This window comes from Jaculus jaculus, chromosome 1 (assembly GCF_020740685.1).
Source record: "Jaculus jaculus isolate mJacJac1 chromosome 1, mJacJac1.mat.Y.cur, whole genome shotgun sequence".
In the NCBI taxonomy this organism is placed as follows: Eukaryota; Metazoa; Chordata; class Mammalia; order Rodentia; family Dipodidae; genus Jaculus; species Jaculus jaculus.
Genome location: NC_059102.1, coordinates 11,548,092 through 11,574,087, shown reverse-complemented (window position 1 = coordinate 11,574,087; position 25,996 = coordinate 11,548,092). Strand labels below are relative to the sequence as shown.

General features: G+C 50.5%; 1 protein-coding gene across 6 annotated transcripts in view; it reads left to right on the top strand.

Annotated features, from left to right (window-relative positions):
• Tacc2 (transforming acidic coiled-coil containing protein 2) overlaps nt 1–20,411 on the top strand; it is a 218,070-nt gene extending 197,659 nt beyond the window's left edge. For 4 of the 6 annotated variants that reach the window (XM_045153732.1, XM_045154750.1, XM_045155647.1 and 1 more), the window contains 7 exons: nt 7,910–8,053; nt 8,456–8,532; nt 10,816–10,859; nt 17,528–17,688; nt 17,935–18,041; nt 18,528–18,648; nt 19,876–20,411. In XM_045153732.1, the coding sequence (XP_045009667.1) occupies nt 7,910–8,053; nt 8,456–8,532; nt 10,816–10,859; nt 17,528–17,688; nt 17,935–18,041; nt 18,528–18,648; nt 19,876–19,941 (720 nt within the window). In that variant the 3' untranslated portion in view covers nt 19,942–20,411. Of the gene's footprint in view, nt 1–7,909; nt 8,054–8,455; nt 8,533–10,815; nt 10,860–13,466; nt 13,476–17,527; nt 17,689–17,934; nt 18,042–18,527; nt 18,649–19,875 lie in introns of all 6 variants that reach the window. The other 2 variants (XM_045153246.1, XM_045154169.1) reach the window with 1 other exon arrangement.
• Nucleotides 20,412–25,996: the final 5,585 nt, after the last annotated feature.

The window sequence follows — 25,996 nt, the reverse complement described above, 5'->3', positions numbered from 1 at the left end:
ATTGGGTGATTAGCTAGTGTACAAACCGTTTCTATTTCATTTTGGAAATTGGACCCAAACAGTCATTTTTTTTTCCCAGAAGTATGGAAAGTCCTAAAGGCAGTGTCTGTGACTTTGGTCACTGAACCAAAGGGATGGGGTCACCACCGAGCCAGGCTGCTTATTTACATAGGGCAACCCCAGGTTCCCGTGGAGATAACATCTGGACCCAGTCTTACAGCTGGAACCAAAGTGGTTGTCTATTCTGTGCCTGAAATTTGACAACTTAATTTTACATCCCCCAGGCTAGTATGTCGTGAGCAAACCTAGAGAGACCGTCAGGGGTCATCTCAGAGAGGCACAGCCATTCCAGCCAAGGGCTGGCCAACTTTATAAAACAACCACCAAAGGAAAGGAATCCAAGATTACATTAGGGTAAAAATTGTGACCCTGGCTTGAGAATCATTTTATATTCGGCTGCGCTATACTTTCTGACAGTCACGAGTGATTTTGTTTTTCAAAGAGCAAATTAAATCCTTATTTCATGATCTGCTGAGGTGTTTGTTGTGAGAGAACATGAGCGTATGTCTCCCCCAATGCCCATCATGATGCATTTACATGGAGCATTCGTTCGTTCCTGGGTGTGGAACACGTTCTGTCTGTCTTGACGCATTTCCCTGCGGTTTGCTCACCCCCACCCCTCGGGCAGGAGGAGTTAGAATTTGCCATCATGCGGATAGAAGCCCTGAAGCTGGCCAGGCAGATCGCCCTGGCTTCCCGCAGCCGCCAGGACACCAAGGTACCTGCTTGCCACCGCCGTGCACTGCCTCCCGGGAATGCTGTGTGTGACACGGGGCCCCAGGGCCGCTCTGCTAACCACTGCCCGGGCAGTCATTGTGGGTGTCCTACAAAGTGTGATTTCCCAGAAGCTTCAAGTGCAACTTGAAAAAAATGCTTATGAGGAAGAGGGAGAAAACGGCCATGCCAGGGCATCTAGCCAATGCCAACCATCTCCGGATGCATGCGCCACCTTGTGCAGCTGGCTTACGTCGGTTCTGGGGAGTTGAACCTGGATCCTTAGGCTTCATAGGCAAGTGCCTTAACCACTAATCCATCTCTCCAGCCCTAAATGGTAACCTTTGCATAGAGCAAGAATGAGCAGAGCTGGCAGGTGTTAGCACTGACTGGGTGGAGGCAAATAGGAGCACTGGGGAGAATGAGGAAGACTTAGAACAAGATGGCAGACCAGTTGTTCAAACTGGCTCACCAGGCTGAAAAATAACATTTTTCTCTCTATATGGAACCAAGATAATTGGCAACCGTTCTGTTTTTCTCCAAGTTTCCATGTGACTTCATTCAGACTCTGTAGTAAATAGGAAGCGAAAGCGAGGCATCAAGTGATACTCTAGACAAGGTAACGGGGAGACTGTAAGCGCGGGCGGGCAGGCGCTCTGCGAGGCACACGGCGCCGGTCACAGCTGCTCGCCTCTGCCAGTAAGTGTCAGGGCGGCCTGGGACCGCGTGCAGAGAAGTAGTGCGGTACTGTTGTTCTAGGAGAACTCCTGTTTGCTTTTTGGGTGGGATGTGATGTTGACAGGGAAGGCAGAAATCTTTCTGCCCAGCTTGCAGGCTTAGGGTCATTGTTAACACTTTGATGACAGCATGTAGATGGCGTCTTGCCCTCAGGATGCCCGTGAGCCCTGGTTTATGAGCCGTGGCCTCGTTCCCACTCGCCATCTCACCCTGGGCCAAACCAGTCTGGACTCCACTTGTGTTTTGTGGCCTTGAGTCTTGAGTTAGTGAACCTCTCTGAGCCTCGTGGTTTTTTAAAATATTTTATCTTTATTTACTTATTTAACAGAGAAAGAGGGAGAGAGAGAGAGAGTGAATGGGTGTGCAGGGCCTCCAGCTACTGCAAACGAACTCCAGACGCGTGTGCCCCCTTGTGCATCTGGCCAACGTGTGTCCTGGGGAATCGAACCTGGGTCCTTTGGCTTTTCAGGCAAACACCTTAACCGCTAAGCCATCCAGCCAGCCCTTTTTTTTCTTTTTTTTTTTTTTGAGGTAGGGTCTCACTCTAGCTCAGGCTGACCTGGAATTCACTATGTAGTCTCAGGGTGGCCTCGAACTCATGGTGATCCTCCTACCTCTGCCTCCCGAGTGCCAGGATTGAAGGCGTGCGCCACCACACCCTGCTGAGCCTGTTTTTTTCCATCCAGGAGATTGGGCTTATCCTAGTGAGTTTGCCATTTGCTGTGAGGAGTGCACATTTAGATGGTATCCCTGTGCCTGGCACATTTGGCACTTTAGTAGGTGTGTGATAAAAGGAAGGTGCTCTTGTTACCTAGTTAGAGCTGTCCAGCATCTCTCCTTGGGAAACAGAGCCAGGCCTCAGATTTACGGGTGGGGAAAACAGCCACATGGCAGGAGTTTCATTAGCCTGTGAGGAAGAGACCTGAGGTCTTTAATGGACCCTGTCTGTCTATGTCCATCATAGCTCAGGTGTGGCGGAGCTCTGAAGCACAAGTGTGCCCTGGAAGGGGAGATCTTGTAGGGCTTCCTGGGCTGGAAGAAGCATAGTAACTTGTGTCACTTTCAGACAAAACTGCCTCGTGGTGGTGGCCTATGGAAAATTTGATGCTCCTGCTTTGGCTAACCGGCCTGGGAGTTATCCCTCATCGCCATGTAGGAGGCCTCTGTGGGCTTCTTTCTCATAGGCATGCTTGGTAGCCTCTCTGTGAAGGACAGACAGAGAAAACGGTGGCTGTGGGTCCAGTTTGCTCTTCCTTTCCTGCCCTGACCTCAGCTGCGGGTGCCTCAGTGCCATCTTCCAGGAAGCCTGGCCGAAAGCCGTGGCTCATATAAAACGGAAATCAGTTAGAGTGAAGACTGTCATGTTGAGGGGGGAGAATCAGTAGGAAATGGAGAAGCAGGCTGGTTGTTTCCCAGAGAAGGTTCTGTGGCGTTTCATGCCCTGAGGTCCAGCCAGCTCCTCAGGAACTACAAGTGAGAAGGTCTCGGTGTCTTTGGTTAGAATCTGGTGGACATGGAGGAAAGTCCTAAGGAGGCGGGACATCGGGCTGCAGCTTCTCGGGGAGCTGAGTCTGCCTTGTCTCCCACAGGGTGAGTCTTAGTAGGGCCTCTCAATACCTGAAGTCACCACACAACCGGGATGGGTGGGGCCTCAGGGTCCCATCTCTGTGGCTTTCCAAGGGGTATCAAGCATGAGCCATCGGCTTATGTTCTGTGTGTGACAAACTGTTCGTGATCCCTGGAGCTGTTGATGTCGTTCAGTGAGGAGCACTTGCTGTGAAGCTGGAAGGATGTGTCTGGGCAGCTTATGAACAAGGTAGAAGCAGGGCCCACCCAGGTGGGAACCGTACACCTGATCCCTCCAAGAGTCCAGGCTTGGCCATGCAGGTGCTCAGAGTTGACAGGAGCCAGAGCTGGCTTTGGGGTGACCTGTACTGTTGACAGCCTGACATCGTGTCTGTGTTTCCTGTCACACCACCACCTGGCCCGGCACCATTTGGGATGGTGAGTCCGAAGGAGAGACACGGGAACACCCTGAAGGAGAGTGACAGGGGCCTGGATCGTGAGCCTCCACTTGTGTGCTGGTTCGGGAAGCTGTAGTCACTGCTCGGAGCCTGTGTGTTAAACCCTGGAAGACTGGGTTTTGTGACGGTGGGACAGGCACAGCCAGTTGCTGTCCAGCGGTACCTTCTGTGGGCTGAGGCAGAAGTGTGGGGCTCCTGCTTCCCCTGGGCTTGCCACCCCCAGCCTTGGGAGTGGCACGCTGCCAGGTTTGGATGGGGTAGCATCTGGCCCCTCTAATGCCTGATGGTACCTTGTGGCCAAGTCATCTGCCCAGCCTTAGCTTGGTCTTCCTGGCCTGAGGCTGCTCTTGGCTCCCAGTTGTCACCTCCACACCCCTCCCCCATCCTTGGATTTGCACTTGCCCCCACCACCACCACACTTACTGTACCCTCCTGACAAAGCCTGCCAAGAGGGAGGGTGCAGTCAGGTTCACACTGCTGGCAGAAAACATCCAACCAAGAGCAGCTTGTGGAAGAAAAGGGTTTATTTTGGCTTACAGACTTGAGGGGAAACTCCATGATGGCAGGGGAAATGGCATGAGCAGAGGGTGGGCATCACCTCCTGGCTGACAACAGCAATAGGACAGTGTGCCAAACACTGGGAAGAGGAAGCTGGCTATGAAACCCCTAAGCCCGCCCACAACAGCACACTGCCTCCAGGAGACCCCAGTTACCAAATTGCCACCAGCTGGGAACCTAGCATTCAGAACACAGGAGTCTATGGGGGACACCTGAGTCAAACCACCACAGAAAGGCCACAAGGATAACTGTAAGCCTGGGCGTGTGACAGGACCCCATACCCTGGCTGCAGGTGTGAGAGAAAGACGATGGCCCGAGGGATCCGCAGTATCCAGAACCCGAGTGATGGGTGGATGGAGTATGGAAGGCGGCTGCAGCCACCTTACATCTGAGTTTGTGATTCTGGTGGCTTCTTTGGTCCCTTGAATTAGCAGGTCTAGGAGTAGGTGAAAGAAATAAAGCTTGATTTAAAAAATATCTGATCTTAAAATATTGGTGAGAGCTGGGCATGGTAGTGCACGCCTTTAAATCTCAGCACTTAGGAGGCAGAGGTAGGAGGATTGCTGTGAGTTTGAGGGCACCCTGAGACTCCATAGTGAATATATATATTGGTGAGAGGCCAACCATTTTTTAAATTAAATATTTTTTATTATTTGTTTGACAACAAAAGAGTGGGGGGGAGAGAGAGAGAGAGAATGGGCACACCAAGGCCTCCAGGCACTGCAAACGAACTCCAGGTGCATGTACCCCCTTGTGCATCTGGCTAACGTGGGTCCTGGGGAAATGGATCTGGGTCCTTTGGCTTTGCAGGCAAATGCCTTAACAGCTAAGCCATCCACCCAGCCCGAGACCAACCTTTTAATTTCACTTGAAGACAATTGTAGTTGTAAAGAACTGGGTACTATGAATTTCGTTAGCACTCAGGTACTTTATAAGGGCAGTAATTTTAAGTGGGTCCAAAAGGCCTGTGTTCCCTTCTGCAAAACACCACGTGACCGTAATGGAAGTAGAACCTCTTTGCATCTACACAGAAACATCCATGTTTTACCTATTTTTCATTTTTTCCTTCTTTTATCAAGGACTTTAGACAACTCATAAATTTATCATTCCTCATTGGTCACTGCACAGTGTGTTAAATGTTCATTTTCATTATTCTCCCTTGAACTGCAGCGAGCTGCTCTATCATATCTCATTTTGGGGTATCTTTACGCCACAGCTCTCACATCCTGCATTTCTTTTTTTTGTGTGTTTTTTTTTTTTAAATTTAATTTTTATTAACATTTTCCATGATTATAAAATATATCCCATGGTAATTCCCTCCCTCCCCACCCCCACACTTTCCCATTTGAAATTCCATTCTCCATCATATTACCTCCCCATTACAATCATTGTAATTACATATATACAATATCAACCTATTAAGTATCCTCCCCTCTTCCTTTCTCTACACTTTATGTCTCCTTTTTAACTTACTGGCCTCTGCTACTAAGTATTTTCATTCTCATGCAGAAGCCCAGTCATCTGTAGCTAGGATCCACATATGAGAGAGAACATGTGGCACTTGGCTTTCTGGGTCTGGGTTACCTCACTTAGTATAATCCTTTCCAGGTCCATCCATTTTTCCGCAAATTTCATAACTTCATTTTTCTTTACCGCTGAGTAGAACTCCATTGTATAAATGTGCCACATCTTCATTATCCACTCATCTGTTGATGGACATCTAGGCTGGTTCCATTTCCCAGCTATTATAAATTGAGCAGCAATAAACATGGTTGAGCACATACTTCTAAGGAAATGTGATGAGTCTTTTGGATATAATGCATTTCTTTTCTTCAGAAGGATCCATGTGAGCTTGGCCTCTCCAATTCGAAATTCAGTTGTTCTGAGTTTCTTTAAGCAACACATGTGGAAGCAATAGGAACCGTTTTATTTTTCGGGTCTTCTTCAGAATGTTGTGTCTGTGAGCTTTGAGTCCCAACCACTGAGTGTTGATCTCTCACTACAGTTTCCCATGTAACAACTGAAAACCACACTTGCCAAGAGCAGAGGCAAACTATACTACAGAGACTCTGCCCTGCCACTGGGGGGCACCGTTTCCTCTGAGGGACTTGTCTGACTGCTGTCAAGGGCTGCTGACTTGTGCGCTGGTGGGATGTCTGGAGGACCAGATAGGTCGTGGTGACTCATCTGATGTGTGAGGGAGTCTGAGTGTCATTGACCCGGTGTGGGGGGTTAGGGGGCTGTGTGCTCCCAGTTCTTGACAGCTGATCATATGGGTGTCATTTGAGGGTAGGCAGAGACAGTGAACTAACTCCAGGCAACACTGAAGGGTGAGCCCAAGGTCTTGAGAGCTGGCACAGGCAGTGAGATACAGGTGACAGGCTTTTCTTCCAGGACAACTAAACGAGTGCATGCACCTTGCATGTGTACACTAATCGTTCTTAACTTGCCCTCTCCAGTCCTATCCATTACGCTTCTACCGGCCTTTTCTGAGCTGCGTCCCTCCTCCAGGTCCTTTGCCCTGGTACTGCGGTGACATGTGGGTGACTTCTGTGATTATAGCTGTTCTACTCCTGGGCCTTCAGGACCACCCCCCTTTCCCTTGGCCTCTGTCTATCACTTCTCACCCTCCTGTCTTTCCTCTTCCTCCCCTTCTCCCTTTTATTCCCCCATTTTCTTCCCCTTCCCTCAAACCGCGGTGTTCTGTTACTGCTCAACTTGTTCTCATCATTCCCGAGAGCGGAGCTGTCTTCCTGCCCATTAGACCCCGCCAGCGCACGGCACAGCGTTGAATGCATATTGTGACTGGAGTGGAGTCCCCCTTGACAGCCATGACCGCACCATGAGGTCAATGCATAGGACTGGGAGTGGCTGGTGTGCTGTTTCTGTTGTGCTGCAGAGGATACTGGCCGTGCCTGTGGGACAGTGCCCTAACACTGCGTCTCGACTGTGTTGCAAGTTGCCAAGCGTTTTGTGCAAAACAAAAAAAATTGCCATGCCCCCCCCACTCACCTCCCTTGGGCTAGTTTGTCTGTTCCTCACAGAAGGCAAAAAGGCCTCAAACCAGGCTCTGTTGGGTGGGGGGCCCTGGGGGTTCACACCACTTGCTGCAGGCCTGATCAGCAAATGTGCATATTGTTACAGACCCTGGGTTTCCACTTCCCTGTTAAATAAAAGACTTATTGACAACATAGCTCTTACACCCAGCAACTCTAGCTTGTCCGGGCTTCTTACATCCGGGAACTCTTGGTGACAGGGTTGACAGCAACGGTAGGTCTCGAGTTTTGTGCGAATCTCATCCTTCCCAACAGAGCTTACCCAGATGCGACCATGTTGAAATGTGGCCCTCCTGCCAAAACGGTGTGGCCTGCAGGAGTTCCGGGCGAGGCAGCGTAGACGAGCGTTCAGTAGGAAGCCCCAGCCAGGGGCGATTTGGAAGTGGAGCCGGCAGGATCGTGACCCTGGTCACCACGTGCCATGACTGAGCGGCTTGGCATCTGATAAATGGCAGTGATAAACAGGCCCCAGACGCGCCTGGCTCCCAGGGCCCCGTTGCCAAGGCTTCTGCCCTTGTCAGCCCTTTTGTCTGCCTGCACAGGTACACAGTGAAGGCTTTCCATCCCCCGGACCTGGCATTTTCCCACCCTCGAGTCTCTGCATTTTCTCATACTTTGGATGTCCTTTGTTTCAAAACCATTCTCCTGAGGATGTGTGTGGTTCACGAGACAAATGAGTGTGGTCCGCCTTGTCCTAGGATTCATGCTAACTTCTCTCTCTTTTTCTCCCTTCCCTCTCAATGAAATTCCATTCTCCAGAGAGAAGCTGCCCACCTGCCCGATGTCCCCATCTCCAAAACCACCTTGTACTCGCGCATCGGGCCGGCCGAGGTGGAGAAGCCCGCGGGCCTTCTCTTCCAGCAGCCGGACCTGGACTGCGCACTGCAGGTCGCCAGGGCCGAGGTACGAGGGCTGTGGAGTTGGGAAGGGCCACACTGTTGACCCTACGGGCCGCATCCACGGCTGCCACTCGCCAGTCAGTATGTCTGTGGAGACACACAGTCCTCTGAACACTGCAGGCAACTGTGGCACACCGTGGGTTCTGACCTTAGTTAATGTGTTAATAGGCATGGCTTGGCCTTGTTTGACTTGTAAGGGAAGCCATCTTACCTCTGTTGCTCCCGAGTGGTCCAAAGTCTTGTCTCCTGATTCCCCCCCCCACCGCTCAGGGTAGTTCTCTGGATGGAATTATGGCTTGGCATGGGAGCTTTTTGTCCCATGTTTATTTGAGGTCTCTGGGATTTGGTCAGATCTGAATGCAATCATTTGAAAGTCACCTTTCTCCTCCTTCCACCTTGGTCCTAGGTCATCACCAAAGAGAGAGAGGTCTCAGAGTGGAGGGACAAATATGAAGAAAGTAGGCGGGAAGTGATGGAAATGAGGTCAGTGTAACACTCAGCCTTCCTGGTGCCTGGGGGTGTTGTGGGGGGGGGTGCTGGCCTGTGGGTTGACAGCAGGTGGTGCAAGGTGGTCTTCCGTAAGAGAGGTCCTCTTGTCTTTATTGTGCAAGGCTTGTTTTTTTATAAGCATGTTTTTAGTGTATCACTGTGTGTTAATCACCTTCTCATTGCTAGGACCAAATGCCTGATAAAAATCAGTTTCAGGGTTCATTTCAGCATAATTCCAGGTTACCAGTCATCATGACGGGGGAGGCATGGTGGCAGAAGCTTGAGGCAGCTCTTCACATTCAGCTCACAGTAGAGAAGCAGAGAGCAATGCATGCTGGTGCTTGGCCAGCCGCTGTACATACAGCCCATGAAATGCTGCCACCTACACTTAGGTGGGTCTTCCCACTGCAGTTAACTAATGGAGATAACCCCTCACAGACGATTTTCAGTCCTGTCAAGTTCACGGTCAACATAAGCCATCACACACTATTACTGAAATAGACTGAAAGAGTTAAAGAGTGCTATCACCTAAATGCATGGACAGTGGCGATCTCTCCACTAGCCTCCAGTTCCCCCGCCCAGATGTCACGTGAGTGACTTATTCTCATTGGTTACATACTGTAGTAGAAATACAGTAGCCCCATGTCCCGTGCAAGACAGTGATTACAGTAACAGGGCATGCTTACCCTCATAACCAGCTGCATTCCCAGCTCCCATTTGAAGGAGCACGCAAACCAAGTGCAGGACCACAGCCACTGTTTTCTAGGCTACTGTAGTGTCTTCCTGAATTTTCTGTTAGCTCTTCCTTTCTCTTGCCACTTTCCTGTGACCACTCCTGGAGGGTCATCCAGTGTTCTGTCCCTCATCCAAACCCTGAAGCCCTGAAATTGTGTTCTTCCTTTTTTTTTTTTTTTTTTTAAATAATGTATTTATGAAAGAAAGAGTCAGAGAAAGAATGGGCACGTCAGGGCCTCTAGCCACTGCAAAAGAAGCCCAGATGCACGTGCCTCCTTATGTATCTGGCTTTACACGGATACTAGGGAATCGAACCCAGGCCTTTAGGTTTTGCAGACAGGAGTCTTAACCCCTGAGCCATCTCTCCAGCCCCGGCTGTGTTATTCTTTAACCTTCTTCCCCGTCTTTCTGTGTTTTGGAGCAGGGGTAGGAATAAGTGGCTCTAAATTTTACACCAGTGGAAATGAACAGGGCATATGGAGAAAGCTGGAAGTCCTGCCTCTGACTCTCTTACCTCCCAGGGAGATGTTACATGCCCAAGGGGCCCCAGGAAGAGCTGTTTACCAGCTGGTATGTCAGGATTTCAAGGCGTCACCAGCTGTCGTTTGATGACTATCAGCCTCTGGGGCCTAGTAGGACTCACTTTAGCCATCTGTAGAATGGTATGTTCAGAGGGCTGAAAGGCAATAGAGAGTAAGAATTAGGAATGAAGCTTCCAGAGCTTGATCCCAGTTCATATCCCTGCTCGGCCACGCCAGCCCTGGCATCCTGGAAGAGTTTCTGATTCTGTGATCCAGTGTCCTCCCCAGCAATACTGGGACAGTGAGCGCACCAGCTGTTAGGGTCCCTGTGAGGGGGAGATGAAAATATGGCGAATGAGGCACTTGTAGACCTGTGGCCTCCCCACCCTTCTGGACCAACATGCAATTTTGTGATTGTGGGATGCCAGGAGCTATCACTGAACCACAGACAATACGGAAGTGCCTCTGTGTTAGGAAGAACCAGCTAGGCTCCCGTCACATTGCCTGTCCTGTTGCAGTTGTGTCCTGGGGTGAGCCCCTGGTACCTTTGGGACGGAGTTGAGAAACCAGGGATAGAGGTTCACAGCTGTGAGGCCTTCTGCTTCAGAACGCTTCTGCATTCATTCTTCCTCTTAGCTTCATTGAAGGTCGGGGTTGAAGAAAGTCCTGCACCCCATACTCTGAACCTCTCACCCCAGAGGCTGCCTGAGTCCGGGGCTCTGTTGTCTTTGCCCCGAGGCTCTGGATCGGCACCTGTTAGCACCAGGTGGCCGTCTTGAGGAGAGTGATCCTCAGGTGCAGGTAAATCCCTGCATCTCCTCCAGAAGGTTGGTCTTGGAGGGAGGCGCATCACACCTCAGCGCTGACAGGGAAGATCAGAGGTTAGGTTTGGCTGCTGCTGTGGCGCCCCCGGCCCAGACTCCTGTTGTCCGTTGGTCATGCTTCGGAAGTGGAGTTGGGTGGTGTGAGATTAAACGCCATCCTGTCGTTATGGTCCAACGCGTCTTTACCTTTCTTCCAGGAAAATCGTGGCCGAGTATGAGAAGACTATCGCCCAGATGATCGGTGGGTGTCTCCGCTGAGCTGCTCAGGCCCCAATACTGGGGAGAGGGTGACGAGGGGAGAGGCTGAGCGGGAGTCCTCTAAGAGCAGGAAGCCCCCTGGGAAGGCTCTGCCCAGGAGACACCTGGCCAGAATGTGCCTCACATCGAGGCTGCCTGTGGGAAACGGGCCACCATTTGACTCATCCAGGGACTGGCCAGCCTTGTGTGGAAAGACTGGGGTTGGCTCCTGGGCGGTGTGAGGGAGTTGGGTTTGCTCCTGGAAGAGCATAGGAGGCTTGCCTGTAAACCCTGTCTTAGTCTAGAATCCCTCACTCGGTCTTAGCACGGGGTCGAGAGCCAGGGTGGTAGAACCCATCCTGTTGCTGCCCGCCTTTTCCTCCCGTGACTGGCAGACTCGTTAACCCACTCCAGCGCTGCTCGATCCCCAGCAGCCAGGCGGACCAAGTTCTGGGGCCTGCCTGAAAGAAGGCCTCGGGCTAGACTCAGCTCATCCTCCCTCCCTCCTTGCCTTCTTGTTTTCCTTCTTTCTGATCTTGGAGAATTTACAAGCCCAAGTTTTTGTTTGTTTGTTTGTTTGTTTTTTGAAGCATGGTCTCATTCTAGCCCAGGCTGACCTGGAATTCACTATGTAGTCTCAGGGTGGCCTCGAACTCACAGCAATCCTCCTATCTCTGCCTCACAAGTGCTGGGTTTAAAGGCGTGCGCCACCACACCTGGCTTCTGAGTTTGGACAATGATGATGACTATTCAGAAATGATGTTATGACTTGGGGAAATTGATACTCATTTACATGTTTAGTTATCCGCTGAATTGCTTAAGTTCATGATAATCTTTTCATTCCAAGGATGCGTGGTCACCGCTTGATGCTGTGGCAGCACATGAGCCCTGTCTGGATTGATAAGCCACACTCTACCTCTAGTCTCACCCAAGATTAGATAAATCGAACAGTAGCCTTCAGAGCAAAGAGAGGCCAACAATGAACTGCCCCAGGCTCACAGGAGCATTAATTGTGGTTTATGATAATCCAGGCCGGGTCACAAGGAGCTCCTAAGGCATATTCTGCCTCCCAGTGTATGCTTCCCATCAGAATGAAATTTATTTTGTGCTGTAAGAATTTATGAATATAATATGGGTGAGATAAACACTTTAAAGCCCTTGGAATTGAAAAGCCTCAGGAAGAAGAACTTACGCAAAGCTAGAGTGACGGCCACTTTTGGTCTCCTGGCATCTCAGAGATGCCAGCGCGTCACAGAGATCTCCCCGGCTCCATCAGAAAGCCTGGGTGGAGACACAGGTTCAGCTGTGGGAATGGAGGTGAAGCGTCTGAGCTAGAGTCCCTGAGAGAAGGCGGCCCCCAGCCTGCTTGTGGTGAACAGCGGGGGGCTTGGAGGGAGCCGGAGTTCCTAGAGGTCGCTCCGTGGTAGTGCTTCCGTCACAGGTTAACTGCAGAGGAGAGCAGTTGCAACATTTTTTTTTTAATTTTTTTTTCATTTATATATTTGAGAGCGACAGACACAGAGAGAAAGACAGGTAGAGGGAGAGAGAGAATGGGCGCGCCAGGGCTTCCAGCCTCTGCAAACGAACTCCAGACGCGTGCGCCCCCTTGTGCATCTGGCTAACGTGGGACCTGGGGAACCGAGCCTCGAACCGGGGTCCTTAGGCTTCACAGGCAAGCGCTTAACCGCTAAGCCATCTCTCCAGCCCACTTGCAACATTTTAATCTGAGATAATCGGTATGTTTCTCATTCTGCCCTCAACAGAAGGGATTATGGCCACTTGCACCCTTCTACGTCCTCTCCCCACCCCTCCCGTCTTCCATGCAAGGACGCCTACTGTTTGACCCGATGTCCCTCTCTAAGAGCTTGTACACTTGGCCCCTTTAAGCATTTTCCTGATCTATGAAACACCCTTTGAGACCCTTGAAGGCTCCGCAGCTGAGAGCAGCGTGGTCACTCGGGACCTTATCCCACAGTGTACCTCTGTTCCACGGCCTCCTTCCCCACCTCTGTCGACACTTTTCCAGAGCTTTTCTCTCCACTGAGGTGGCGTGTGCGTGGTGTCCATCCTTCGGGCACTCTGCTGGGTCATTGACCGGCAGGAGACCACCGGACACTTCACATCTCTGTGTTTGTGTAGACAGCCCGGGTGTGACTGGGTCTGCGATGGACCCATGCCTCACCCGGACAGTGGGAACATGCCTCGGGCCTCATCCAGATTCCATATTTTAATTCCTACTTTCATTGCACCTACCCAGGAAGGGAAACTCAGGCTGAGAACTTGGCAGCTCAGGACTGGGATAGATGTAAAAGCATTTTGAAGTGGGCCCCGGTTCACTCCACCCTCACAGGCTCTTCCCCCATCCTGCCTTTGCACCCATGGGACATGGTCCTCCTGTCTCTGTCCCTCCTCATCAGATCGCTAAAGAAAACGGGTCACGTTAAACTCAGTACTGCCACTTAGGATTTAGAACCAAAGCGACCGGCGTGCTTTCTGCCTTCCGGGTTGTTGCAATTGTTTTTTTTTTCTGCTTTCTTAACAAGTGCCCTGATTTCTCTGTTTTGCTTCCATTTTCTGTTGCTTCTTTCTGCTTTGCTTGCAAAACACACAGGCAAGCCTGGTAAGTAACCGCTGTTCCCCGTGTGACACCTGCCCATCGCCACCCTCGTTTGTGGTTTTGTTTTTTTTGTTTGTGTTTTTTCTGGTTTTGTTATTTTTGACTTTGGGTTCTTGCTGCTTTCCCCACATCATTTCAACAGTGTTTTGCCTGCAAACCCCAGAAAATCCATCAGGGGCATTGTTCTGTTAAGAGTCCAGCTCTGGTGGCCAAGGCTGACTTCCTGACTTTAAGAACCTAATCACGCTGGCTGTATATAAAGATTCGTGACGCCATCTCGTCACCTCTCTCTCTCTCTTGAGAAATGAGTGGTTCTATTTTTAAAAGGGATGAAAGGAAACCCGAGGCTGACAACGTCTTAGACTCAGGAAATCAGATGGACTTCATCTGATAAATGACGCCTTTAGTCTTCCTGGTGAAATGTATACGTGACCACAAATCAGCCCTGAGTGTGCATTATAAGGCAAACTGGGAATAAAGGAAACAGCTAAAATTCAAGGAATAAAACAGGCATTTGACCTCCGGTGAATCAAGGAAATGCCTTTCTTTTAGGAGTTGAGGTGTAATAAGATTGCTGGCAATTCTGTTCACGATGTTTAAAAGCCCTGGGGGCTGGGAAGGTAGCTCAGTGCAGATAGGCCACCCTGCTCGAACCCTAGTACCCATGTTCCATCCTCAGACCCCCACATGACGTCATGGTGGCCCTGCTCTCTGACTGGGAGATGGGAGGTGGAGATAGGAGCATTTATTTGTTTATTTTTATTTGAGAACTGGGAGGGGGCAGAGGGGGCCAGGGAGAGAGCAAGAATAGGCACGTCAGGGCCTCTAGCCACTGCATACAAACTCCAGACACATGAGCCACACCTTGTACATCTAGCTTACATGGGCCCTGGAGAATTGAACCTGGGTCCTTAGGCTTTGCAGGCAAGCACCTTACCTGCTAAGCCATCCCTCCAGCCCAGGAGAGTTGCACAGCAAAGAACAGCACAAAGCAAGATCGAGAGAAACTGCTTTCAACGAGGTGAGGCTAGAACCCAAAGTTGTCCTCCTGCCTCCACACGCTTGCTGTGAGGCATGTGTACACACACTCACACACAAGGATACAGATAAATTCAATTAAAAAAAATACCCATCCTTCACAAGTCACTGCAACACACTCTCTCCCAGAGTCAGTGGTGGCATCCAAAGTTCCTGTGAACAGTGATGCTCTTGAGAGTGGCTCATCGATACCAGGCTCTTCCTGGACACCAAGAGCTTTGTATTTTTGGAGTTACTGTCATGGGGCCTCCTGGCTGCTGAGAGAGAGTGCTATTAAGGGCTCTGGGAACACAAACTGGCTGGAGGGACATCAGGCATCCCCCCACCAGCCAGTAGCCAGGAAGGACCCTGGGCTAACAGCATCTGCACTTCCGGGGAGCTTGTTACTCATGCAGATCCCCAGCTCCACCTTGACCTGGAGTCAGAAAGCAGGGTCGTTTATGTAGTCTGTCTGCACAGCCCTCCAGCTACTTGACTGCTCATATCTGAGAACTCTTGATTTGGAAATGAGGTCTTGGGGCCACACAAAAAAAGGTCAGGACTTTTGAACAAGTTTTTATATCAGGCTGGGAACTAAAATTTAGGATGTCCCTACCCCCACCCCCATGCCACATAGCAAGACTGTGTCCCAGGGAGATGACTGGTGAGTAAAGAGCCCTTGCCACACAAGCATGAGGACCTGGGTTTGGGTCCCCATAGCCCACACAAAGCTGGGCATGGTGGTATGTGTCTGTAATCCCAGAACACTTAGGGAGTTTGGAGACTGAGAAATCCTGGAAGCTTGTGGGCTCTCAAGGCCGGTGTGTACTCCCTGGTGAACAAGAGACCCTGCCTCAAGGTGAAGATGGGTGCTGACACCCGAGGTTGTCCTTGACCTGCACACATTTACCCACACTCACACGCGAATGCTTTAATACCCAGCCCTATGCACACAAAAAGAATATGTCTAACTCAAGATAGGGCAAGATGCTGATCTGTTAGAAACCAAAGGGAAAAGGACCCAAGGCCAACTCCCACGGGTCCTTCCACGTCTGTCACGTGGGGCCCTGGGTAGATGGGGTGTGACTGTGGCTTTGGGTCCAGGACTGGCCTGGGCTGGGCTGCTTCCTTGGGGAACAAATAACCTAGCTTTGCAAATCTTCCTTTTCCCCTTTGTATAAAATGGGGACAAGACAGCCTCATGTGGGCCTTTGTGAGGCCTCCCGGGCTCTGGCCCTGGGTGCGTTGAGTGGACACATCACTTGTACGGAGGTGCTTTGTGTGCCTGGGGCAGAACAGCGATCAAGACACAGTCCATCGCCTGCCCTCGAGGCGTGTGTCCTTGTCACTTTGGGAACTGTGTGACTCGCTCTTCTCACTGCTGTGCGCAAACACCTGACGAAGCCGCGGAGGAGGGGGCAACGTTGATTTTGGTTTGTAGTTTTAGTCTGTCATGACAGGGAGGGAGTGCGTGGTGGGGCAGAGACGTTCCATTATGACAGCCAGGAAGCAAAGAAAAGAGGTTCATGAAGCTAGGACAAGGCGTCACCCCCAAGAACAAGACTCCAGTGACTGACTTTCTCCAACTAGGTCCTACCTTCCAATCACACTCCTTAGGTCAGAGCGGTCGAGATCTAATAATCTCTGCAGATTCCCTCCCAGATACACCCAGAAGTGGACTTCACTAGTCCAGACACGTCTCAGTTTAATCAAGCCAACAAAATTAACCATATGACAGATGTGGCATGGCAGCAAGAATCTCTATGTCCCAGGCCTGGGGATGGGGAAAGATGGGGTGTGCCCCGATCAAAGCCTGCAACTTGCCCAAGCCCACATGCGTATACGGGCATGTTCTTTCCCTGTGTCTGATGTAAGAACTAGGGAGCAGGAAAGAGATTACGAGGGAGCAGAGATCTGAGCCGATGGGGAGGCGTGGGAAGCTCGAGGGGGGATCCTCTGAGCCCCTGGCGCAGGAGCTTCCCGGAGAATTGAGAGCATCAGAGCTGGAGTGAGTAGGTGGGCGTGTGGAGGATGGGGTTTATTCTCGGTGTAGGAGGAGGCCCTGGGCGGCCGGAGGGGAGTGGTCAGAGGGAGATGAGATTGTCTATTGTGCACTTCAGGTGGGCAGCTGCTGTGGCTGTCCCTGTGATAGTTCCAGATGTTCTCTTCCCCATGGCAGCCAGCTCTGGGCCAGTCCAGGGCAGTAGACACAGCCCCTTCCCAGGTAACCTGGCTGTTTTCTCCCCCCCCCCACCCCCACCTGCCTGCCGGGAGCTCTGAGTAGGGTCTCATCCTTTCACCCACTCTGTTATCACCAGGAGAACAAAGGGTCTCTCACTCCAGACAGGCTGGCAGCTATTTGTGTTCATGTGTCACTGAGGCCCTGTCCCATAATGCAGAGAAATTTAGGCTGGGTGTATAGTGTGGGAAGCCTGATTGCTGGAGATGTAGGCCAGAGGGCAGAGCCATTCCTCAAACCAGCTCCCACACCGTGACTTGGACCCAAATTGAGTTCCTCTGCCTCAGAGGCAAACACTTTGTAGCCAGGACTGTGTTTTGCCTGTACTGTATTTTAGTGTTACTATGAAGTGTAGTTCCAGGGCTCTGCGTTTCTGCGGTGTTTAAGGATGAAGACGCCTTTTCCTTTCCTAGTGATCCTTCGTCTGACTTAATAACACTAGGAGCAGACACCCCCGGAGCCAGGCCACCACGCCCTTTAATATGCCTCCATAAGATATGTCATGATGTGTTCTTTCTAACCTGGAGGATCCGCTGATTGTGGGGAAAAATTGGCCCTTTGCAGTCTCCAGCATAGGTTTGTAAGGGGCTGTGCACTGATCAGATTGAAGAATGATGACCAGTGTCCACCTCGGGTAGACATTTCACAAGCCTGGGTCTGTGCTCCTGAGTCCATGGATTTTTGTCCCTTTAGAGACCGTGTGGGCCGGGAGGCCTCCGGGGAGAGGGTGACTCAGTTGGGACTTGAGATGTGTGTGTGCTGGTGGTTTCCATTGTGTGGCTCCTGTCTCTCCCACCAGAGGACGAGCAGAGAGAGAAGTCAGTCTCCCACCAAACCGTGCAGCAGCTGGTCCTGGAGAAGGAGCAGGCCCTGGCTGACCTGAACTCCGTGGAGAAGTCCCTGGCTGATCTCTTCAGGAGATATGAGAAGATGAAGGAGGTTCTGGAAGGCTTCCGCAAGGTGTGTCTGCATCCTCAGCAGAGCGGCGGCAGGGCCTGGGTGCGGAGGCGGCAGCGGTTTGGGAAGGCCCGCGGGGGTCACAGGGATGGGGACGGGGTTCCTGGAAGACCCGTCTTGAACCAGCGTGCAGAGGAGCTCTTCCAGGGCTACCAACTCAGGCTTGCCCGTGTGGGGTTCAGCTACACTGGAGCCCTTGTAGGGCTCGTGGCGTGCCTCGCGGCTGACTCCTGGCCTCTGTGACTGCAGAATGAAGAGGTGCTGAAGAAGTGTGCGCAGGAGTATCTGTCCCGAGTGAAGAAAGAGGAGCAGAGGTACCAGGCTCTGAAAGTGCACGCGGAGGAGAAGCTGGACAGGTAACGCAGCCCCCTCCCGCTAGGCCAGGGGCGCTCGCAACCGCCTGATGTCGTCTTGAAAAGAGCGGCTCTCTCACTCCTGCTAAGGTCACACTGAATTAGCATCCAATGCCCAGGGTGCCCAAGGCCCCTCCAGGGTGGTGGCTGGAGTTGCAGGTTCTGGGGACTTAGGCTATACTCAGGCTATAGGTGGTGGGTCCGGAGCAAGACCCCTCTCCCTGCCCAGAGTTGGAAGGAAGGAGGGCAGAGGGAGGGAGTTACAGTCAGAGTGAGACGGATGACGCCTTTGCACTTAAGACAGGCAGCTGCTACTGTTGTCACTGTCACAGTTCCAGACCTTCCTCACAACAGCCAGCGTTTCAGCGAGTGCAGGCCACTGAGACAGCTCCGTCCCCCCGGTGACCTGGGGCTGATGAGCGGGTCCCTGGTGACCTGTGGTCACCTATAGCCAAGGGTGGTTAATTTCTGAGCCCTCTCTTTCCACAGGGCCAATGCTGAGATTGCCCAGGTTCGAGGCAAGGCCCAGCAGGAACAGGCCGCCTACCAGGCCAGCCTGCGGAAGGAGCAGCTGCGAGTGGACGCCCTGGAACGAACACTGGAGCAGAAGGTAAGGGGGGGCCGGGGCCTCTGGGTGGGGGGCTCTCCAGGCTTCCGCCTCCATCGCATGAGGCGCTCCAGGGTAGAGTCAGCTTCGTGCTTCCTGCGCATGGGCTCTGGCCCCTCTGTTAGTCCCACTTCCCCTTTCTGCCTTTCCAGGATAGCAGCTTGCATGGGTGATAATTTCCGTCTTTCATTCCTTTCCAGCAGCGACTCATGTTTTCAGATCCCTGCAAAGCACCGATGACACGGCATGCTGTGTAGAGAGTGAGCGGGGTCCCCACTAGGCTCCTGGCAGAAGATAGGTAGATTCAGGGCCACGTGACCCAATATATCCCATAGGTCCATGATCAGGGCTGGGGGGTGGCTCCTGAGGTCACTCAGGTCAGTAGTCTGGTGCTCAGCTGCCGTGGGCACTGCTCCCTGGGTGTCCCAGTGAGGCCCTCCTTCGGTGCAAGAGACCCCATGAGTGCTGGGCCAGTGAGTCCGGGGCCAGGCTCCCTCCCTCCCTAGGTGTGGCTCCAGACATGCTCCACCATACCCCCCCTAGGTCAAGTTCATTAGGACCCTTGGGATTCCCCTGGCTGATCGTCAGAGCCCAGTAGCCTGAAGTACCAATATGTATTTTTTGGCTCAAGGAGACTTTGTAGGGGAGGCGGATATAGGTGGATCCCTGAGGCCCGCTGGCAGCCAGTCTAGCCTAACCAGTGAGCTCCAAGCCAGTGAGGGGCCCAGTGTTTAAAAATGAACCGTGTTCCTGAATATGATATATGAACTTGTCCTCTGGTCTTCCTATACATGTGCCTGCACACATCCATACATGCATGCATACCACACATGCAGGATGATTTCGTTCAGAGTACTTATATAACTTGCTCAAGGCCCCCCTAAGTAGAGCTAGGATGTTTATTTTTTTTTACCTAGAGGTTTTTCTACTTAGGTAACTGTGGGTGGGGGCAAGAGTCTGGTGGATTCTTTTCTTTTTGTTGTTGTTGTTAATGGTTTTGGTCTTTCGAGGTAGGGTTTCACTCTGGACCAGGTTGACCTGGAATTAACTGTGTAGTCTCAGGGTGGCCTCGAACTCATGGCGATCCTCCTACCTCTGCCTCCCAAGTGCTGGGATTAAAGGCGTGCACCACCACACCCGGCTCTCTGGTGTCCCCCAAAGCCCATCTCAAGCTCCTTCAGATGGGCTTGATTTCAAACCTCAGCACCATTGTTCTTGTCTCGCTTTCAGAATAAAGAAATAGAAGAACTCACCAAGATTTGTGATGAACTCATTGCCAAAATGGGGAAAAGCTAACTCTGAACCACGTGCGTGGACTTGACCGTTGCGTGCAATATGACCGTCAGCACACTGAGTCCTTCAGCCCCACGACGGACAGGTTCTGTTCTCACGTTTCGTATGCACTACTGGATCTCCTTTCTAAACGAAGTTGATTTGATTGTATGCAGTACCGAGGAGACGTAGCAGGATTTCTTGCTATTGGTTTGCGTTTTCCTAGTGTAATTCATAGCAAGTTGACCTCGGAGTTCCTGTATCAGGGAGATTGTCTGATTCTCTAATAAAAGACAACTTGCTGACCTTGGCCTTGCCCTTCGTCCACGAATCCCCAGGGTGAGCAGCTTCTGACTGAACATAATATGTACAGCCTCATAGGGACTCTTGCCTTAAGGAGTGCAAACTTGATCTGCATTTGCCGGTTTGTTTAAAAAAATGCATGTTTCAAATACAACTCTCTATTGTAAATAAATTTTTTTCTTTGGATCTTGGCAATGAGTGTAGCTGTGATTTATTGTCTGGGAAGGGTTAAGTTGCTTTCGTTAGATAACATCAGTTTTGGCCTTGGCTCGAAGTCTGCGCTCCTTTCTTTGTCCATCAGTGTGATGGAATTTTCTTCGTTGTTGTGGCTAGGTTTGTAATAGGAAGCTAATGAGGAATATTGACTCATAACTTAAATAATTAAGTGGATGCACTGGATTAGTTTAGATTTTATTTTTACAAAGCCTCTGCCTTTAGGAGACAAAATCGGTCTCCTTTTACCAACAAGCTTCCACTCTTTCTATCCCAACGCTTGGTGTTTGAGCACCCCTGAACCATTGTCTATGTCCCTGTTAGTAACTAGGACACAATCAGGTGCTCCTGATGGGGGTGGGGTGGGCAGGAAATTAGCCATTTCACACAGGCTATAGTCAGCCTCCCTCTCTCTGCCTCCCAGGGAGCCTGGGGGAAGGTGAAGCAGGGCTAAGGACATGGAAGGTGCATTGGTCACAAATTTAGCAGCTGAAAACAGCAGGCGTATTCTCATTGGGGTTGGATTCCTCTGCAGGTGCTGAAGGGGAATCACCCCATGCGTTTCTCGCAGCTTTCGGGGCTGCCATAGTCCTTGGTGTCCACAGCTTATGACAGAAACACCCACCCTCTGCCTTTCTCTTCATGTAGCCAACTCCCTTCTTTGTTGGTTTCTCAAACTTCAGACTTATTTCTCGTGTGTGTGTGTGTGTAAGTGTGTGCAGTGATTAAACCTAGGTTTCACACATACCAGGCAACTTACTCTACCACTTGACTTTTTTTTTTTTTTTTTTTCGAGGTAGGGTCTCACTCTAGCCCAAGCTGACCTGGGATTCATGATGGAGTCTCAGGGTGGCCTCGAACTCACGGTGATCCCCTACCTCTGCCTCCCGAGTGCTGGGATTAAAGGCGTGCGCCACCACACCCGGCTTTCACTTGGCTATTGACAGTTGCTCAAGCTGGCCTTGAATTCATTCTGTAGCCCAAGCAGCCCTTGAACTTTCAATGTTCCTGCCTCAGCCTCCTGAGTAGCTGGGAGTACAGGCTTGTGCCAGCACACCCAGTTTCTGTCCTTTCTTACGGTAGGAACGAACATCTGTCCTTGGACATAGAGCCCATAAGCCCAGCATGATCTCACTTCAAGATCCACAGTTCTATCTGCAAAGACCATTTCCAGATCCGGTCAGTATTGTAGTCAGGCTCGCATTGCTTGTAGAAATCACCCAAGCAAGAGCAGCTTGTGGGGAAAAAGGTTTATTTTGGCTTACAGGCTCGAGGGGGAGGCTCCACGATGGCAGGGAAAATGATGGAATGAGCAGAGGATGGACATCACCCCCTTCCCCCTGGTCAACAGAAGGCGGACAGCAGCAACAGGAGAGTGTGCCAAACACTGGCAAGGGGAAACTGGCTATAACACCCATAAGCCCGCCCCCAACAATACACCGCCTCCAGGAGGCGTTAATTCCCAAATCTCCATCAGCTGGGAACCTAGCATTCAGAGCACCTAAGTTTATGGGGGACACCTTTATCAAAGCACCACAGTCACATTCACAGGTGCTAGGGATTAGGTACATAGGGAGTAGATACGCTGGGGGAGAGGGGCCATGTTCCAGTGACTATGGTGTGTGCATGAGTGAAAAGCAGGCTTGAGCCTCTGTGTCCTCAGCAGAGCTCCCCCATGCCTGCTGCAGGCACAGTGGCTGTGGGCTATTCCCTTGTTGTAGGGACACCCCTCCCTAACGGGCAGGCCTAGGAATCCTTGGCTGTGGAGACAGGGAGGAGGAGGATTCTGACATGACTTACAAGTTAGATGAGACTCACACCAAGGAGTGAGGGAGAGACGGACAAGCACCCTATGCACTGAGCCATCTCCCCGGCCCCAGAAGCTTTTTTTTTTTAAATTTTTTGTTGTTTATTTATTTGAGAGCGACAGAGAAAGAGGCAGACAGAGAGAGAGAGAGAGAGAATGGGCACACCAGGGCCTCCAGCCACTGCAAACGAACTCCAGACACGTGCGCCCCCTTGTGCATCGGGCTAACATGGGTCCTGGGGAATCAAGCCTCGAATCGGGCTCCTTAGACTTCACAGGCAAGTGCTTAACCGCTAAACCAACTCTCCAGCCCAGAAGAAGCTTTTATTTTTATTATTCAAGTAAAATGTTTCCATTGCTAAAAATATTAAAATTATAAATCAGGGGAAAGAATACTCATAATCCCAAAATCAAGAAGCTACTGCTGTTTTTATGATTATTTTATGCCTTTTTTGGCATATGAAATGCCGATTTTTCACTGTAAGTTTTTTTAAACTTAATAAACTTACCTATTGGTTTATGTTTACACCTGTGTAGCTAGCCATCTGCAGGGTGCTACAGACCATTCTTTTAACTTTTTTTGTTTTTTAGGTTCTTCAAGGTAGGGTCTCAGTCTGATCCAGGCTGACCTGGAAATCACTTTGGAGTCTCAGGGTGGTCTTGAACTCATGGTGATCCTCCCACTTCTGCCTCCCAAGTGCTGGGATTAAAGGTGTGCGCCACCATGCCCAGCTCTTCTTTTAACTTTTTTTTAACCTTGTACTATAATATGATCATTGTGTTCTGGTAATTTTTTTCCCCCTTAACAAAATAATGGTATTTAGCCAGGCATGGTAGCACACGCCTTTGACCCCTGCACTCGGGAGGCAGAGGTAGGTGACTTGCCGTGAGTTCGAGGTCACCCTGAGACTACATAGTGAATTCCAGGTCAGCCTGGGTCAGAGTGAGACCCTACCTTGAAAAAAAAAATAAGATAAAATAATGGTATTTGCTGAAGCATTCAGAATGTCAGCAAAACACCTGCAACCTTTGTTTTGGACAATTACAAGATGCTTAGTTCACGGAACACTTTTATAAGCTTCCTTGGAGATGACTGAAGAGGGAAGACATCCCATCCCCGCGCATCGCTAATCTGTGCCCGGACAAGAACCTGCTACGAACGTCCGCAGGGTTTGCGGTTCTCACCCCGGACCTGCAAGGTCAGTGGTGGCTGACTCTTGTGCCAGGACATGGCTGTCTAAAGGCGCATTTGGTAGTGCGTTAACTACAGAAGGGCAAATCTGACACCACCTTACGCTTCAATTTTGTTTTCTTCGAGAGAAATAATCTATGTGCAGGGGGAAGCCACTGTTTTACAGACCAAACAAGAAAAACACAAAACAAAACACTAAAACTAGCTCCACCTTCATCTTTCTTCTCATCCTTCTTTTCCTGATTTCTCAGCTTGGCTGATCCCTTTAGTTGTTATGTGAAGTTTCTCCAGTGCTCAGTGGGCACCATTTTCTTCTTGTATTCTGTCTGCTCACCAGCCTTCTCTTCATAATGTGGATGATCACCTGTGTGGGGCTGTTGCACGTCTCTCTCTAGGTCCTTGAAGCATCAGCTAACAAGCCAGGCTGAGCTTTGATTTTTTTTTTAAATATATTTATTTATTAGCAAGCAGAGGGAGAGATAGAAGAGAGAGAGGACATGCCAAGGGCCTCCAGCCACTGCAAACGAACTCCAGATGCATGTATCACTTTGTGCATCTGGCTTTATGTAGGTATTAGGGATTCGAACCAGGGTCCTTAGGCTTTCAGGAAAGCATCTTAACCACTGAGCAATCTCTCCAGCCCAGACCTTTAATTTTGGGGTGATTCTCAGAATGAGAAAAAGGTTGAGCAAGGCTTCATGGACACTTGGAGATCCTTGACACATACACATAGCTCTTGTTTCCCCTGTAGAAGGGAGCTAGGTGTTCATTTCTTCCAGAAAAGGCTTTATATGACTTTTTTTTTTTTTTTTTAAGTAGGCTCTCACTCTGGTCCAGGCTGACCTGGAATTCACTCTGTAGTCTCGGGGTGGCCTCGAACTCACTGCGATCCTCCTACCTCTGCCTCCCGAGGGTGGGATTAAAGGCATGCGCCACCACGCCCAGCTCTCTTTTTCTCTTTCGTACACATGGTCTCCCGCCTCTCTGAGTCCTGCGTAGAAACCCTGGGGGTACTGCTGGCCACCTCTGCCTATTCCTGAGACTGTGTACAAGAGCATGTGATGGCTGCACCAGCATCTGTCACCCATAGCATCACAGTGTCACATAGTCTCATGCGCTCAATGCTTGGCCCTTAGCTGGTGGAGCTACTCAGAGAAGTTAATGACACTTTAGAAGGTGGGATCTAGCTGCAGATGTCTGGGGACATGCCTTTGAGGGTTACCCCTCGTGCTAGGGGCCCTTTCCTTTCTATGGCACATGCTCCTGCTGTGATAGTGTCCCACGTCACCACAGACCAGAGACAGCAGCCCCCGCCACCGTGGACTAAAACCTCTGAAAACACCAGTCACAGTAAATCCTTTCTTCCTTAAGTTACTCTGTCAGATATTTTAGTTTTAACAATAAGAAAAGTAATTAACAGGGCAAATGTGGACATTTTGCCTCTCTGCTTCTAAGAGTCTCTTTTGGCCGGGCATGGTGGTATGCCCCTGTAATTCCAGCACTTATGGGACACTGACATTGCCCCAAGCTTGAGGACACTTTGTGTACATAGTAGCAAGTTCCTAAAGTGGCCAGGGCGACGTAGAGACCCTGGATCTCTGGTTGAATCATCGAGTGGAGTAGTTTGACCCCCCAGAGTCTCATGTGTTTGTGATTAAGCCAGTTAAGCTTCGTGCGTTTTGAATGATTGGTTCCCAGCTAGTAGCAACTTGGGAGGTGGAACCTTGCACAGAGAGGACTTCCGCTCAGAGCTGTCAGCTCACTCTCTTGCCTCTTCGGCCATCTTTCCTGAAATGAGCCCTTTCCTTCCAGCAGCGACAGTCACCACGTCGACCGCGCCCTTTACTTCTCATCAGTTCTGCCGCGCCTGCCGACACGCGCCTGCCCCAGTGTTCTCTGCTGAGCTCCATATGCTGTAATCTTTCACAAATTTCATAGCAACGAATGTGGACACTCATTCCTATGAACAGTCACGTAGATTCCATGCTACCGAAATGAGCCTAGCGAACTTCCCTGCGGTGGCGGGGATTTTGGAGGGCTCACCGTTTTGTTACATTTTACACTCTGTGGCATTAGGATTCTTATGTGCATAGATGGGCATATTTCCTGAGGCTGAATTCGTAGGAGTGGCTCTTCTGAGTCACAGGGGTCACTGTGTCCTACTGCCCAGTTTCTTAAACCAAGAGTTGTGACCTGATGAGTCATAAAGGTGGATATTGGGGTCGTGAAAAATTTGGCAACAATACAATCCTCACAATAGCCAAAAATTGTTCAATCAATTGTGTAGAGAGTCCAGTATGTTTCTGGAAGCTCTTGCCTATGTTGACTCATGGGACTTACCCATAGCTTTAGTTCTGAACACACACCATACACACTTTACACTGTGTACGTTGGCACACAATGCAGTGCCAATGGGTACTTCCTAAACACCTCTGCTGGTATTTGAGATTATTATGTGTTGTGAAATGTAGTGTTTTTACTGTTCATACAGAGTTTCCTCTTGCAAAAACATAATGGTTTCATCAGAGAAAACAAAGACTAACTGTTCTCATATGAGTATTCCT